General features: G+C 53.5%; 7 protein-coding genes across 7 annotated transcripts; 3 read left to right on the plus strand and 4 right to left on the minus strand.

Annotated features, from left to right (window-relative positions):
• Positions 1-993: 993 nt before the first annotated feature.
• MYCGRDRAFT_74666 (uncharacterized protein) lies at positions 994-1,872 on the minus strand (the record flags this gene model as incomplete). Its single annotated transcript, XM_003850370.1, has 2 exons — positions 994-1,525; positions 1,580-1,872. The coding sequence occupies 2 exons, from the start codon at positions 1,870-1,872 to the stop codon at positions 994-996; spliced, it is 825 nt and encodes a 274-aa protein (XP_003850418.1).
• Positions 1,873-2,146: 274 nt separating this feature from the next.
• Positions 2,147-3,432, plus strand: MYCGRDRAFT_46265 (uncharacterized protein; the record flags this gene model as incomplete). Its single annotated transcript, XM_003849960.1, has 4 exons — positions 2,147-2,500; positions 2,550-2,827; positions 2,878-3,139; positions 3,190-3,432. 4 exons carry the CDS (start codon positions 2,147-2,149, stop codon positions 3,430-3,432), a joined length of 1,137 nt encoding a protein of 378 aa, XP_003850008.1.
• A 192-nt stretch (positions 3,433-3,624) lies between these two features.
• MYCGRDRAFT_87127 (uncharacterized protein) lies at positions 3,625-4,964 on the plus strand (the record flags this gene model as incomplete). Its single annotated transcript, XM_003849961.1, has 2 exons — positions 3,625-3,643; positions 4,549-4,964. 2 exons carry the CDS (start codon positions 3,625-3,627, stop codon positions 4,962-4,964), a joined length of 435 nt encoding a protein of 144 aa, XP_003850009.1.
• Positions 4,965-5,387: 423 nt separating this feature from the next.
• Positions 5,388-6,557, minus strand: MYCGRDRAFT_95115 (uncharacterized protein; the record flags this gene model as incomplete). The annotated part of the gene is made up of 1 exon (XM_003850369.1): positions 5,388-6,557. One exon carries the CDS (start codon positions 6,555-6,557, stop codon positions 5,388-5,390), a length of 1,170 nt encoding a protein of 389 aa, XP_003850417.1.
• A 266-nt stretch (positions 6,558-6,823) lies between these two features.
• MYCGRDRAFT_74671 (uncharacterized protein) lies at positions 6,824-8,605 on the minus strand (the record flags this gene model as incomplete). Its single annotated transcript, XM_003850368.1, has 1 exon — positions 6,824-8,605. The coding sequence occupies one exon, from the start codon at positions 8,594-8,596 to the stop codon at positions 6,824-6,826; it is 1,773 nt and encodes a 590-aa protein (XP_003850416.1).
• Positions 8,606-8,765: 160 nt separating this feature from the next.
• MYCGRDRAFT_61514 (uncharacterized protein) lies at positions 8,766-10,195 on the plus strand (the record flags this gene model as incomplete). The annotated part of the gene is made up of 1 exon (XM_003849962.1): positions 8,766-10,195. One exon carries the CDS (start codon positions 8,934-8,936, stop codon positions 9,813-9,815), a length of 882 nt encoding a protein of 293 aa, XP_003850010.1.
• A 560-nt stretch (positions 10,196-10,755) lies between these two features.
• Positions 10,756-13,154, minus strand: MYCGRDRAFT_95118 (uncharacterized protein; the record flags this gene model as incomplete). The annotated part of the gene is made up of 4 exons (XM_003850367.1): positions 10,756-10,802; positions 10,980-11,097; positions 11,699-11,891; positions 11,998-13,154. The coding sequence occupies 4 exons, from the start codon at positions 13,152-13,154 to the stop codon at positions 10,756-10,758; spliced, it is 1,515 nt and encodes a 504-aa protein (XP_003850415.1).
• Between the last annotated feature and the right edge of the window lie 2,596 nt (positions 13,155-15,750).

Consider the following 15,750-nt stretch of genomic DNA (forward strand, 5'->3'; position numbering starts at 1 on the left):
ATCTTTGTGCTTCCATTCGCGTGGGATCCGGCAAACCGATTCTAGTGGCCATGTCGATGTTGTGGCTTCCGCCACACGAGAATGGTGCTCGCGTGCACTTTTATTGTTGTTGTCGTCAACTGCGATGGATGGAGTGATGTCGGGATTGGAACCTCGGAAGCGCTGCCAGTTCTCGTATCTCTCTCGTCTGGTCAATATACTCGATGTGCAGTGCAGCAGTCGATCCATGCAAAGTCGTAGTCATAGAATCAAAGTCAACATGCACGATCGGACCGTAGACCTATGGAAAATGCCAGATAAATTGCCTGCATTGCTGCTTGTGGGCAAAGCTATGGTGAGCACGTGCGAGGATGAAATTGGTGTTGTGCCTGTGCGCATCATCACTTGACATTAGTAGTTCTTGAGACAAGACTCCTAAATTTCGGCCTCGAAGGTCTGCTGGTTTGATCGATTCTCGATGTGCAGCAGTCAGCTGTGCCACATCGTAAAGAGAGCTCCACTGCCCTGCGTCTCGAAATATTACGACCCATCATCGCCTGGGGCCAGAAGTTGAGCGCGCAGCAGAGCAGTGGTTGTCGTCGTGCCGACCGTGTGAATGACGTTCATGGAAGATGCAAGCTTGGGCTATTTTGAGGGTGCAGCTTGAGCTCTTGAAATGGCAGTCCATGTCTCGACCTTGGTCGGCCTCGTTCCTAGACCCGATGCTGACAGCAGCTGCTGCAAGTAAACCCAAGCACACGCTCCCTTCATTGAAGGAGGTCCGTCGGACGTGCTAAGCGACCTTCGCACCGTGCCTGGATTGTCAGACTCCCCTGCATCGACCGGAAGACGAGCGAATCCTTGCATTTTCGTGCCTGGTAGTTACTCGACGTTGTATCCTGATGTAGCGATCCAGCTCAACGAGAGCTTCGTCTCGTCGCCGATTTTCCTGCATGAGCTTCGGCCGAATGGGCCGCATCGGCTTGTGTGCAACTCTTCCTTGCGCTTTGCTCGTCATGACTGTTCCATAGCATCACCATCGATCTGAGGCTTCGCGTCGCCATTCACTCCGTTCTCCTCAGATCCACCTGCCAGAATCTTCGTCTTTACTCTCTCATCGATTGGCCCTCCCGGAGTGTACGAAACCACCTCTCCTTCCTCGTCCACAAACTCCCATCGATACCGGCTGAGATAGTGCGGAATCGCACTGAGCTGAGGTCCATATCGCTGAGTGTTGTCATAAAGCTCAAAGAGCGGCACCGCCAGAAGCTTCATGTTCTTTGGCACGCTCAGGACCTTTGCTCTTGGCAGCTGGATGAAGTACAGCTTCTTGCACTCTTTTGGTCGGGTTACGTGAGGTGGCAGAAATGGATACATGAAGGTTTCGAAATTCGGTCGATACCATTGAGCCAGTGTATCGGCGACGTCCCAGTCGGAGTCGGCCGCCTCCACTGTGCTAAGCGAGCCCGTGGGCGCCAGTCGCTCGTTCAATCGCGTCTTGAATCCTTCGATCTCGTCGACATCGTGTGGTAGGTAGTCACCGGGACTGCGATTGATCAGTCTCTCCTTCACGACGCGATCGAGAGTATGCAAGACCTACAGCTTGAAGAAGGCATTTGCAATTTGCAGCATCAAGATGTGTGGATGGTTGTGTTCGTGACAAACGAGTATACCCTCGCACGTCCTCCTCATACCATGCTTGTCGTAATGCTCTTCTAATCTCCGCAGTCGGTCTTTCACTGAAGGATCCTCCTCGGGCTGCGTCTCTTTCGTTCCGAATGTGTAGTTGCTTAGAGGGTAGAGTCGGATTGTGGGCTGCTGGCGCTCATTGAAGGGCAAGATTTCGGGCGGCGGAAACTTCGACTCTTGATGCTTGGGCGGAACGGTCGCCATGTCGTTCGATGAGATGTGAAGGTTGAGTTTGTTTGCAGCATGCATCACGAAGCTCTCCGAGCTGGAGATGTTTCGCCGGAGGCAGCTCCGCCTGCTTCTGAGCTAGACTGGGAAAGGCAGTTGCCATCCCACGTTGCCAAACAGCATCACTTGACCGATAACAAACTCACCGACCTTGAACCTACTGTGCCTACAAAGCTTATCACCTGCTCTACACTTCTCACCTTAGAATCACAAGCAAAATCATCGGAAGCGGCTGAGAACATGTGTCGGTATGTCAGCCTCCGGGCCTTTCGTCCATCAGGATTCGGTTCCTGCAAGATGCCGTTGTGTATGCAACGTCAGCTTACAGTCTCCACGCAGTTGGTTCGCCTATATCTCACAGACCGAGCCATGTCTGCTGGAAGACGTCCTAGTGACTCCGAAGCACTCTTTGGTCAAACAAGTCTCCGATCACTACTTGCCAAAGCTTCTACCACACGAACATGACGAGAACTCCGAGAACGATGTCAAGGCTCGGAACGTGGTCATGAATTTTGACGGTCTAGGCGTTGTCTGGTACACGTCGTCGAAGGCCGATTTTGAGAGCAGTAACACCGCCCAGAGTAGTGATGGAAAGCAGAAAGATGTAAGCAGTTGCATGCTGGGGCACGAACTACAATGCTCACCTTCGCTAGGGCCTACGTCCGGCGATGTACAAAACGATTCAACCTCCAATCAACGACCAGAACTTTCTGTCGATATGTGCCAATACAGAAAGTCGAGTCTGCTTTGGACATATCCGAGCTTCATCCGGAACCGCAATCGCAAACATCAACAACCACCCGTTCGTTTTTGGAAGGCATACGTTCATGCACAATGGAGCAGCTAGTAACTTCATCGATATCAAACGAGCCGCGATCAACGAGATGAGCCATGATGCGTATGCCAACGTCTTTGGTGCTACCGATTCAGAGTCAGTTGGTTGAAAAGAATGATCCCGTGCGATGCTGACATATCTTCCAGACACATCGCTGCCCTATATATGACCTACTTGACCCGAGGTGGTGATGCGAGCTCTTTCGAAAAGGTGTACTCGGCTCAAGAAATGGTGGAAGCCATGCATCGTGCTGTTGCGACCATCGTAGGTCTGCAACACAAGATTCTCGGAGACAGCAAGAAACCAAACAGCCTCAACCTTTGTGCAACGGATGGCTCGAAGTTGGTGGCCTACCGCTTTCGAAATCACCGCACATCGCAGCCTCCCAGTCTATACTACAGCACCAAGGTCAGTCAGATAATGCGGCACTTCAATGAAACAAGCTGACGCTGCAACAGGCCGGCATGACCTTAAATCGCAAGTACCCAGACAATGCAGATGGCGTCGAACATGCCGGAAGACAAATCGGTATTCCCGAAGAGCTGCACGGCAGTCATCTGATTGTGGCCAGTGAACCGAGCACATACTGCGATAGCGACTGGGAGCTCATTGGAAAGAATCAGTTTCTGCTCGCTGGATCTGATGGCGTCTTCGAGGTTGGTGATGCGCCGTATGGGCTTGGTTGGGATGCTGAGGATTGAGTGTGGTCTGTTGTGTTAGCCTTCAAAACCTACTTACTATTTTTGATGTGGTTTCTTTCCGAAAAGTGTGTGCTGTCTCCCAGGGCTGCAGTTTCCAGGAGTGCCCCGGTGGGTAAGCATCATGCGCAGGCTGCCCTTGATGTTTGTGAAGGCTCGTAGGTTTCTCGTCCCAGGTGCGGACAACGCCTCTCAATGTCGAATCGTCACAAATGTCTGAAGACCATGTACTCAAAATGCCTCATCTGTGCATGGTCTCAGCAACAGCAGACTTCAGTCGTGTAACTTCCTCCACGCTAGCGCTAAATCTAAAATCCGAAGTTCCGCAACAGCCCCCGTGCAACAAAAATCACATCCAACGAGCTCCAGGACGCAACCCTTGTCCATACTGGACCAAAAGTATATCAAAAGATGCGCCTCGTCGAGGTTGTAGCGACGAGAGGGCAAAAGAACGGGGCCGAACCGTGGATCTTTTCCAGAAGTTAGCAACAGGTAGGGGTGGCAATATTGTAGAAGGGCGCAACTCACTGAACACGGGGCCTCCTGCATGTTGTCATTGCCGAGGCATTAACCCAAAGCAGGAATCATACCACTAGACCATTCTATTGGTTGTTAGTTAAGATTCGAGGGTGGCGGATGAGGTGAGAACTAACCGGCCCGCTGATTGGACTCACAAGGAGTGAATTGAGTTTCGTCGAATTTGAGGCTCTATATAAAGCTCCAAAATGTCCCTTGCTCGTGTTTTGTAGACCCCATCGTTAAGCCTGGCGATATACGGGCAAGAGAAGGCAAAGCCGAGGAAAGCAAGGTGTCGAAGAGGTAGTTTGTCGTCGTCGAGTGATCGGTAGAAGAAATGCTTGCCGTTGTCAAAGGCACGGAACCGCGGTGGCAACGAAATCGAATTGACGGCTTTTGTTGCGTACGTACCGATGACTTCATCGACCAATGCAGTGCAGAACAACATTGATGCATGACATTCTGCAAGCGGACAGCGCAAGCGGTCAGCACAAGAAATATTTGGCATTTGATCAGACCTCCTAGACAAAGTCTGAGCAATGGGACTCAAGCAAGAAGAACAGGGCGTACCCCAAAAGCCTACGACAGACGCCACTTCTCCAGCAAACATTGCCAGATCGACCCAATTACCACCCGAAGCTGTCGCACTCGCCGGCAAGCTTTTCGACTTCGCCCGGGAAGGCAAGACTGCAGAGCTTGAGCAATACATCTCAGCCGGCGTTCCAGTCAATCTGACGAACCACAAAGGCGACACACTGGTCATGCTAGCTGCTTATCATGGCCATCTCGAGACTTTGAAGATGCTTCTTGACAAAGGAGCAGATATGAATGTGCTCAATGAGAGAGGCCAGAGTCCGATCGCAGGAGCGGTGTTCAAGGGATATGATGAGATTGTTGCTTTGATGGCAGGGAGAGGAGCCGATCTTCAGGCCGGGCAGCCCAATGCGATTCAGTCAGCGCATATGTTCAAGCGCGAGGAGATGTTGAGAGTGTTTGGCGAAGATGGAGCGGCGTCTTGAAGAAGGATGGCGTCGAAGAAAATCGGGCGACTGGTCCCGACTGTGACAGCAGAGAGAGGCCATCTGGTCAGGTTGCAGAAGAGGCATGCATTTGGATGCGCTAAAAACCAACAGGCGTGGTGATAATGGAGCTGTCGTTCTTCGAGATGCAGGATCTTTGCTAGCGGATGAGGTGAAGTGAAGTGAAGTGAAGTGAAGTGAGGTGAGGTTGAATTTTGGCCGTGGAATGCGAAGGGTACGCCGCACCGCGCGATATAGCAATGGAATCGAAGCAAGATGTAGCACTAACATCAAACGCGGCATCGCTTCTATCTACTGGGCTTCTGTATGGAGCTGCAACAAAACTCAACGCCTTCCTGCAGTCCTCGCGATCATCCCAGACTCAGACCAACGCGCTGCAGTCGACGTGCTCCTCATCCACCCTCAGCACCTCTTCTTCGCATTCCCAACGTGAGCCATCTCGAGTGGCGGCCACTGCTCCCTCTCACAATCTTTCACTGAAAGTAGTAGACCACCCTCCGCATCACCATTCTGGACCTGATCATCAAGCACTCGAGCGAAGTAATCTGCTGCACGCTCGACTCCATTGCCCAGCATGGCAAGTATTCTGACCTGTGAAGACGACGACGATCTTGAGGAAGCCGAACCTGATGGCGAAGGTTTTGGCGTGAGCCAAGGCCCTCTGTTCTTGTTCGGCAGGCCAGTCTCGAGGTCGTGCTCCGGCGCATCTGAGCGGTCGTCTTCGGCGTTTGTCCAGGTTGAGTTGAGCAGCGACTGGTCTGAGTGAAGTGAAGCTGGAAGAGGGCGCCACGAAGTCGCTGCAGGATCGTATAGCTCATCCTTTGCGTCATCATCAGGTGCAACTTTTCTGTAGGACGGTGACGATGTCCGAATGGTGGGCACTTCGAGTCCGAGGCCAATGCCTGTCGCACGTGTTTCCACTGCCAGGCCTCTCTTATTCCTCCTGTAGTGCAGCTCTTGAGGCGTTGATGAGTTCGACGATGGAACATTCTTCGGCTGGTACCCACTTCCTGCGGGAGATGAATCGTGGATGCTATCACGATTGGTTTCATTGACCCAGAGGTTGCGCGGGTCGATAACTTGATACTCATGCCTCTTGTTTCTGCTGCGCTCTCTCGACCATGCGACTTTCGGAGGGAAGTTGACACAGTACAGCAGCATCGACATGATGATACCCAAGAGGAAGAAGATGGCAACCGTGCAGGCTAGCCATGTCGGTATGTCTGGAAGCAAGTCTGGTGATATCCTCGACTCGGGTTGTGGACTTGCGGTCTGCTTGGATATTGGAGTTGTGGTAAATGTAGCCTCAATGATCTTCGTCCGCATGCTCATCACTGAACTGACGGTTGCAAGATTGTCTTTCAAAATTGGCTCTGATCGATAGCCGTGCTCACGCTCTCGACGATGAGCGGCGGCGCGTGGTTCAGGCTGCTTGGGTGAGCCTGCGGTCGGCTTGGAAGTTCGAGTCTGGTGGTGCGGCGGGCCCTTCATGACTGTCCGTGTGCTCGTGGCGGTGCTGCGTGCTGGGAGTCTTTCATCGAAGAAAGCCATACGTCTCATTGCGGGAGCCATAATGGAGGAGCTGAAAAGTTTCTGCTGCAAGTCTATGTCTTCTTTTTGAGACCGTAAGGAAATTCGGATGCTTAGTTGAGGGGAGCGAGGATCAAACAAGATGAAGCCGATGCTGCGTTTGTCTATTCATCGTAAAGCACATTCAATAGGGTACGCATGTCGTAGCAAACAGATGCAGTGGTGAATGAGGTGGGAAGAAGGCAATGCACTCACAATCGATACAACCACATAATCGATAACGGCTGGTTGTCCAAGCATAAATGTCTCTACTCGTCGTCGACCCTCGCCTTCTTGCCCTTGTTGTCGCCATCATCCTCAGCAGATCTTTTGCTTCCCTTGGCAGCAGCTTCGGACGCCTCTGCGATCATTGACTCCAAGCCAAATGGATCTTCTTTCCGTTCCCGCTCAAACATGACCGGGCCGCTTCTCTGCTCCGCAGTCTCGGTACCCTTGAAACCCTCCTTTGGTGCCTTGCCCAGCGTGTCGAATCGCTTTGTCCCTTGAATCTTCTCCAACGTCTCTCCGTCGTCCTCGCCATCGTCCTCACCAACAGAAGGCCTGTAGATGGAGTTGAGAGCATCCCGCTCAGCGAACAGAGCTTTGTCGTAAGGTTGGTCCTCATTGAATCCTGCTGCAAAGCCAGAGCTCTGGTTGAACAGGCGCGAGTCGTACATCGTCTCCTTGCTCTGCGTCGGCTTCGCCAGTCCCAGCGCCACCTTCTCACTGACATCACGATTCTGCTCGCGTGCCATCATCTGCACGCGCCTTTCGTGACCCATGTTCTTCTGGCGCGATTCACGCTGAAGTTCTCGCTTCCGCTCCGCACGCGCCTGCTCTCGCTGCCGTCGTTGAGCTTCGGAATCGTCTCCTCGACTGCGGCTGCGACTCCGACTGCCCGAACGTGAAGACCCAGAGTACGAAGACCTGCTATCGACTGACCTGCTTCTTGAGCGTCCACCACCTGATCTCTGCGCCATAGCCTTCTCCTTGTCTGCCCGTGCCTTTGCTGCGAGTTGACGAAGATTGTCCTCCTTTGCCTCTTTTTCCTTCTCCGCCAGCCGCTGCTGCATGCGCTGTCTTTGCTGGACTTCCTCTCTCGCATGGCGATCGGCGGTGTGTAAGGCTTCTGCGAATTGCGCGAACTTGTCGTTGATCGTCACGTCTTGCAATCCTCGTCCGTCAGCGGCTAGACGCTTGTCGAGCGGTACTGTATAACCCTTTGGATTCTTCCAGTTCGACACCGGCGGCGGAATCTTCCATGCTTCCTGATCTTCCGCGGTCAATTTTCGTGGCGGGGAGTGCATGACTGGTGGAGGAGGCGAAGGTGGCCCACGCGGGACCTTCTTGATTTTGTGTTTCGGTGGCTCCATCGGATCTTGCTGTCTCTGGACAATTTTCATGATGCGATCCTGCTTCTTGCTGTTGTCTCCCATCTGATTCGCGGGTGTGTACCGCACAAATGTGGGCTCTGGTCGCGTGGTTCCCTTGACATTCTTCGGCTTCTGAGCAGCCAACGTGCCAGCAACCAGTCCCTGCAATGCCATCTGTGTCCTCTCTTTACTCGCCTGAACCTCCTCCTCACTTGGCTTCTCCAAGCTGATGTCTCCCACATCCGCCCTCTGTCGAAGCGGAATGAGGTCCTTGAAGCTCGCATGCACGATTCGTTGCTCGTTATGACCCCTGCGCGCAATCGCATCGTATTTGACCTTGCCCTCGCCATCCACCTGTATGGCCAACGCGTTCGAGCTGGAGGGCACGCCTTTACGGCCCATGTCCAGCGGATATTGTGCCACGGGCACTTCGGGAAAAGCACCTCCATCGCCAAAGTCCTCCACATTGCGCGGTCGCCATCCTGAGCGCTGGCCGTACGCCGGAGGTCCTGAGCGTTTGACTACCAGTTGTGAAGATTCGAGTTCTCGGGCATCGATCACGCGTGGTCCCTTCTGCTGAGTATGCGTTGGCAGCTCTTCGTCTTCGCCGGTGTATTTTGGTTTCGGCAACGCACTCGAGATCGACGTTCGTGAGGCGGCGAGCGACATGGTGATGTGTGGTGCGTCGAAGGATTGGTTCGCCAGATGAAATCGTGAAAGTTGAAGATGTGCAGCGCGGCTAGTGCCGCCGCTAGTCTGGAGCTTAAATTTGTGGTCTGCACCAAACCTCACTCTTCCTTCTGCCAACATCATGCTTGAACTGTTCGTGGATCTAGTCGTTGAGTAGTATGGACTAGCAGTTCTACTGGAGGCAGCGCGGACTCTTATCATCGTTTCTCGTCGGCGAAGAGGAATGCCAGTCATATCCAGGCATTGATCAGGCAATACTTTGATTGGCAGAGCTGTGCCGGCCTTGCATGCGGTACATTCCTGGCTTCCTTCGAGAATGTCCGAAGAACTGCTGGATGAAGTCACGTCTATCAATTCCATCTACGGCGAGAGCACGATCATTCCATTGGACGAAATTTCTGGTCTATTTGCTCTGACTCTCCCGGCCCGACCAGAAATCGTATTGCGGCTTGAGTTCCCGTCCAACTATCCCGATGCGCCTCCTTCTATCCTCGGTACGCAGTCTGTCGGGAACGACGTCGCTAAAGGCGAAGGAACGCACGTTGTCGATATTGTGCGGGACGTCTTGTCAGAGATCTATGCACCCGGAGCAGCCTGTGTTTTTGATCTCATCGAGGAATCCGGGCAGAGATTGGAGCAGCTCGGCCTGGATCAGGTCTCAAAGGACGAGGAGCAACAAGCTGCTCAGAGGAACGGTCAGGACGAATCTCACGAAGTGCCAAATGCTTCCGTCTCTGACTACCAGCAGTCTGTAGACGATCTAGGCGACCCGCCGCCGTGGACGTTGTCGGAAGTTGTATCAGAGAAGAAGTCCATCTTTGTCGCTCGTTCCGCTCCGGTGTGCTCAGTGGACGAGGCGAAATCCTATCTTGCGCACTTGCTAGCCACCGATAAGAAAGTCGCCAAAGCCACGCATAACATCACCGCCTGGCGCATCCGAGGCGACAATGGCACTCAGTACCAGGACTGCGACGACGACGGAGAGACTGCCGCAGGTGGTAGACTGCTACACCTCCTGGAGCTCATGAATGTTTGGGGCGTGATGGTCGTGGTCACTAGATGGTATGGCGGCGTTCAACTTGGACCCGATCGCTTCCGGATTATCAACCAATGTGCCAGAGACGCGGTTGTCAAAGGCGGCCATGCTGCGCAAGAACCTTACAGCAAAGATGCCGGCAAGAAGAAAGGCAAACGATGAGTCCCACTCACAGAGAGTATGGATTTAGCGAAGCTTTCCGATTCATCCGGCGGACTCGTTCGGATCGACCACACAGCCTCAACGAAGGGCCGCGACTTGAAGACAGTCCTGGCTGCTGCTCGGCCAGAGAAGCAGGCTTCGTGCACAGCCGACACTCACTGAAGTCGGGCTACGTGGCATGCTGCGCAGTATGAGTGTCGTCCAGAGCGAAGTGTATGGCATGTCCCGATCGCGCAGTGCTGTCTGCGTCAATTATTGACTAGAAGCTGCACCTCGAGGATGTGTGGTTCCCAAGCGATCTGGTCACCTGCATCGTGCATGCAGCTCGTGGACCTGCGCTTTCGCTTCGACTGGAGGATCAATGTGCTAGTCATCGAAGCAGACGTCGAAGCAAGCGACCCGAAGTCAGCCATCTCCACATGCTACCTCTTCAGGCCTACTACAACAATTCACCGCAGCCAATAGATCCAGCCGCAACGATGGAATGGCCGGAGTTGTAGTGGTACTACGACACGAGCCCTCGACGCCTTTTCGAAATGCACGAGATGGGCTATAGACCATGGGTGGGCCCGACTGCGGGACGAAGTCCGGAGTCCGTCGGAAGTCGTGTCAGCGGAGTTCTTCAAGTCGTCGACAATGCTAGGGTGTGAGTAAGATCTTAATTCACGCTTCCGCTCACAGGGATCGTACCCTCCGCCCAAACCTGAAACAGCCGCCCTCCAACACGGAAGTCTTCGGCATGCCATGGAGTGGCATGGACTTTGTGCAGCACGAATCGGGAACACACGCATCGCGAATCCGGGAGAATACAAGAATGTCGAAACCCCGATCCGGAAAGTCATCAGTACAGCGTCGGGATTACCTCGCCTGATGGCTGTCATGGGTAAATGGACAGGTGTTTCGTATTCTGGAGGGATGTATGCTGAAACGCAAAGAACGTTTACGGAATTGTCGCGTGAAGTTGCAGTTCTCGTGGATCATCGGAAACTGCAGAAAGGTAGATTCACAACTAACGCTGCTACAATGACAGCCTTACATCGACCGTAACTACATCGCAAACGCAACGTTCTTCTCGTCCACGTTTCACGCCCATCTAACACATCTCTCGTCAACGACTTCTCGACAACTCGACACGAGGCCAACATTCTCGCCAAGTCGACACACGTAGATACAGCCTCAAGCCACGCACATTGACGTCAACCTCACCGACTGCAATAACGACATCGCTGACGAGTATTGCCACGCCCAGGTCCAACCCAGAACTTGCCGTTCGAGGGTACACCTTGAAAATGCGTCCAATTGCCACCCGACTTGACAGGCTGCTCGTGGTGGTGTGGATTCCGCGCACGCTGCTGGGATATACTTGAACGCGTTGGGCCCGTTGACGTGCGCATTTGTACTATCGTAGCGTGCTGAGGTGTGGTCATGTGGAGGGTTAGAAATAGAGTGAGTCGTGAGGCGCGATGGACAAGTGGGATCTTATCTTTGCGATGCGATGAAATGCAATGACGAATGGACGGAGAGGTGGTGTTCACGTGGAGCCATGCGGACGAGGCGGAGTTGAAGTCAGCGATGGCTTGGTGGTGTTTGCGATGACTTTGTGACGACTGCAGACAGATGAAAGAACTTGGCACAATGCCTGCATGAAACACTTGACAGCAATCTAATCGTTCACGATTGTTTGCGATTCACGGTGCCCATGACATGGTGTTTCCGTGAGATTTTGGACTTCATCTTTGATTTGTTTGCGATTGATTTGCGATTGAGCTACTCAATCGAAGATTGTCCCATCAATCCATCGCCAGCGAGCATTCAGTGCTCGCTCGATTCTTCCTTGCGTGAGCTGCACAATGCGTGAGCTAGTTACACTTCATCCCGCCCACCAGCTCCATCGCGACACGCCGTTCACTTGGCGGCGGGCGAGCAATCAAACTCCATTTTCGCCTGTCGTCGTCCGTGGTATCGTGCTTCCCATCCTTGAACGCCGTCTGTGAAACCCACAAAAGCAAAAGCGCCATCCTCTCCGTCTCCGGTGATAGCATCGTCATGATCGTAATCGTCGTCTCGGTCGTAATACTACAAGTAGATCCCAGCCAGAGCTAGGGCTTCGATGGAGTCCTATGCCACCGAAGTAATTCTGGCTGCGTCTGGTCGTTGTAGTTTGTGAGGTCGAGGATTGTACGATGTTGACTCTGCGATACTGTTGCGGAGTGGCCAGTGGTTGGCCTGGACTTTGTCGGGACAGTCGGGTAGAATGATTGCCGCGGCGCGTTCGCTGCCGCCGCGGGCCACCAGTCGCTTCGCGGGTGCCATGCTGGAGGTGCGTGATGGAATGGGATGCGGTGTTGACTGAGGCAGAACGGTTTGCGATCGCGTGATCGTGTGGTCGTTGTATTGCCTCTCCACTTGCTGTATGCTCTCTCCTCGCTTCAGGAGATTCTTGCCAATATTGCTAATGCTGAAGTTGGCACCAAATGTCTTCGTTCGTCGTACGCTGGGCTCCTCGGCCGCCTTGTATTGGTCGGCAATCGACATGATCGAAGGCTTCTTGGACATGAGGGATGGACTCGTCGATGAGTTGGAACGTCGGTGGTGGCCATAGGGCATAGGTGAAACGGCTTCGGCGACGGCTTCTGTGAGTGGTGCGAGGTTACGAGCGGCTTCCATGAGGGGAACATGTTTCGTGGTGGTGTTGCGCTTCACTGGAACTGGTTGTTCGTGGAAGGAATCGCATGCGGAGTCGTAGCTCGAGCTCGATCCAGTTGTGGAGGGTGGTGAGGGTGCGTAAGCCTTTGCCCAATCGAGTGAGGAAAGGGAGTATGAGTCGATCGAATCATCGCGGCGTGGAGTCTCCATTGATGCTGATCGAAGGTGTGATACAGCAATCTTATCGCTGGACACGCCCGCAACCGAGTGCACGAGACGCCGCTTGGCGGGATGCTCTTCAGACATCTTGGGTACTTGGACCATCTTTGGCCGAACGATGGCCATGGTGACGGCTTGAGCTTGAATGCAGGAAGATCCAGTCGAAGAAATGGCAGACACAATGCTTGCAGAAGATGACCTCCGGGAGCTAATCACACTAATGTCGTCGAGGTCAAAGTCGTCGTCGGAAACGCTGACATCGTCCACCTCGACGGGAGAAGCCATCTCTTCTTCACTGGCGTAGCCGTGCCAGAAGATTGGCTCACTGGAGATGTTCTTGATCGTGGCACTTGTCGCGGTAGGCGACTTTGGCTCGTCAAAGCCGAATTGAAATGAAGAGTCCTGTTGGCCGGCAGTGGAATAATAGAGATCGCCGTCTTTCCGCACTGTTTGTGTGTAGTCCGTGTTGGCCATTCTGTAGTGGTAGTGAAAAGGAGAAGAGGCGAATACGCGATCCCGGGAAGTACTATTGGACATGGCGCCGAAGATGATGATGCACGGCCGGTAGACTACTTCTTGAAAGGTCGAAAGTCCGGGCTACTAGAGAATCGCCGGGGTGGTACACGATAATGACGCTGCAGGCCTCGAGACAGGGTGCGTGGAGAGGGAACAGGGATTGATAGTGAAGGGATCAGGCCCCGCGGCGGACCTCGATTTCGAAACCTTGACTTGGGGAAAGAACCTGGACTCCTGGAATGCTCGATCGCTCGTGTCCGATTGACGATTTCTCGTCTGGAGTGGTGATCGGGAGAATTATGGCAGTGCTGATAAGTGATGGACCAGGGTGATCGTAATTCGCCGTGGGACAAACGGACTGGTGTGCTCGCTTCGGAGGGATGACCGGGTACAGCTTAGCAATGCGAGCGGTGCGTTTGTCGCCGCGCACCGTGATGATAATTGTTTGGTCGGCTGGATTGAGCAGATGCAGGTGTCGTGGATTGCTCTCGCTGCTGAGCGGCGTCGCTGCAGGTGAGGAATGGGTTGTACCGGAGACAGCGGGATCGGATATGCGTGGAGGTTCGAGGCGGTACGAGGTAGGGATATGGTAAAGTAGTCGACAAGGGTGTCGTATTGATGATGGAAGCCCGGCCTTGGTAGCTGGCAATGGTGGTCATGCGTGATAATCAATCCGCATCAATCCGCAAAAGGTGGCACAGCAGGAGTTTGTCGTTGGACTTTGAAGGTGGAGGCGGTGACACTGCTTGCGACTGGCAAACCATGCATACGCACGCGGGAGTCGGATCCAGGAGCTGCCTTATACCTGCGACGTCGAGGGCATGTCGTCAGGGCCAGACCCGTCAGTTGTTTTTTGACTTTGCTGGGATCTCGCTTCTTTCGCTTGCTTCGTTGCAGTGGTAACCTAAGTACCGCACCCTGGTGTGCCCTGTGATCCCTCGGTCGCCGGCTGCTGACGGGACGGTGGGTGGTAAACTTATCAATAGGCCATCAATAGCGTCGTGTCGTGCAGACGCGGTGATCGGGAGGAATGCGATGTGCGGTGCAGAGCGGTGCAGAGTGATTGGCTGAGGTCGGCTCGCTGTGCATGAACATAATCGAAACGCAGTGTCTGTGTGGTCGCTCGTCAAACTACTCACGCTCGCGCGTCGTGTAGCGAGGGGGATTTGGCGCGCGCACGCACTCCACGTGCGTCAACGGGCTGAACTCTATTACGGATCGGACACCGCAACGGCCCTAGGGCAAACTCAAGGCCACTTTTTACGGCAATGCTCTGCCTAATTTAAAGGGGCCACAAGGCGACGTCGAAGGCGGCGTAGGCATTCCTCCTGTTTCACTTCGACCATCATCAACAACGTCGATTGAACAATCATGGGCCGGAACACTCTTCACGAGACGTCGTGTTGGGACAGTCCCTCCCTGAGCATGGCGCCTATAGCTGGCTCGCATAGCGTTTGACATTGGGCTAGATCCAGTACCACGATCGCGATGAAACATCGGGAACGAACGTGGGAAGACAGCCGTCTCGGCTTGTTCGTGTTACACTGCGGTGTCATCGGAATGGAACAAACAGCAGTAAGGCACCAGGAACGCGATCGGGTGTCGAATGGACATCGCAAACGAATCTCCGTCAATCGCTGATGCTGCCAACTGATGTTCTCCGACCTCAGCGATGATCGATGAAGGCTGCCATTCTTCGTAAGAGATGTCTTTCTTTTCCCTCCACATCGCTACCGGTCGGAATCTGGACGCCATTCTGCGTGTGGCTTGCTACTCCCGAAATGGTGTAACCTAAACCTGCGACCCTCAAAGTAGAAGAATTTGTGATTCTGACCAATAGTTCGACCCGACTTTTTGGCTAGGTTTGAAAAGAAGCAGAACTGTGGAACGAAAAGAAGAAAAAGACCAATGCCGAACGAACCGAAGCCAAGCTAAAAGGGCCAAAGGAGAAGCAATTGTCATGAGGACTCTTTTCTTCCTTCTTCTCGTCGCAACGCCACGAGAATGGGAGAAAACCCCCGAAGACGCCTCCATCTCCATGATTTCCGACGCAGCGGCGAAAAAGCTACGAAGGTCTCGTCCTGTCCAATGGTCGGAACCTCCGATGCCGTTCTGAGACATCAGGCACCGTGGTGATGGAGTTGTTGACCGTTTCCTCGATGCGCAAGCCGAGACATTTTTTCGATTTCTGCAACTCCTCTGCCCAGACCCGACGATCTCTCACTACTTCTTAAACGAGACCCTTTCTGTCATCGATTAGTCTGCCTCCGGAGGCAGATCTGATATTATACATGGCCCTGGGGAGCGCCATGTCTCAGACCCCGTCGCTTTCATCGCCACACCTCGGAATCGGCGATAGAATGGCGGTGCTGAGAGAATACGTGAAGGGAGAAGAGGGTTCGTCGGAATTTGAAATGTTGTGGATGTAAGGTTAAGGACAATGTGTGATGCGATGTTTGTCTGAGCCTGGCATAGATCGCACTCTACAGCAGAGACAAGTGAAGCAGCGCCTTCCTCAAAAGTCGACTCCACGACGATCAAAAGCTGGGCAGTT

The sequence above is a fragment of the Zymoseptoria tritici genome, chromosome 8 (genome assembly GCF_000219625.1).
Source record: "Zymoseptoria tritici IPO323 chromosome 8, whole genome shotgun sequence".
NCBI lineage: Eukaryota > Fungi > Ascomycota > Dothideomycetes > Mycosphaerellales > Mycosphaerellaceae > Zymoseptoria > Zymoseptoria tritici.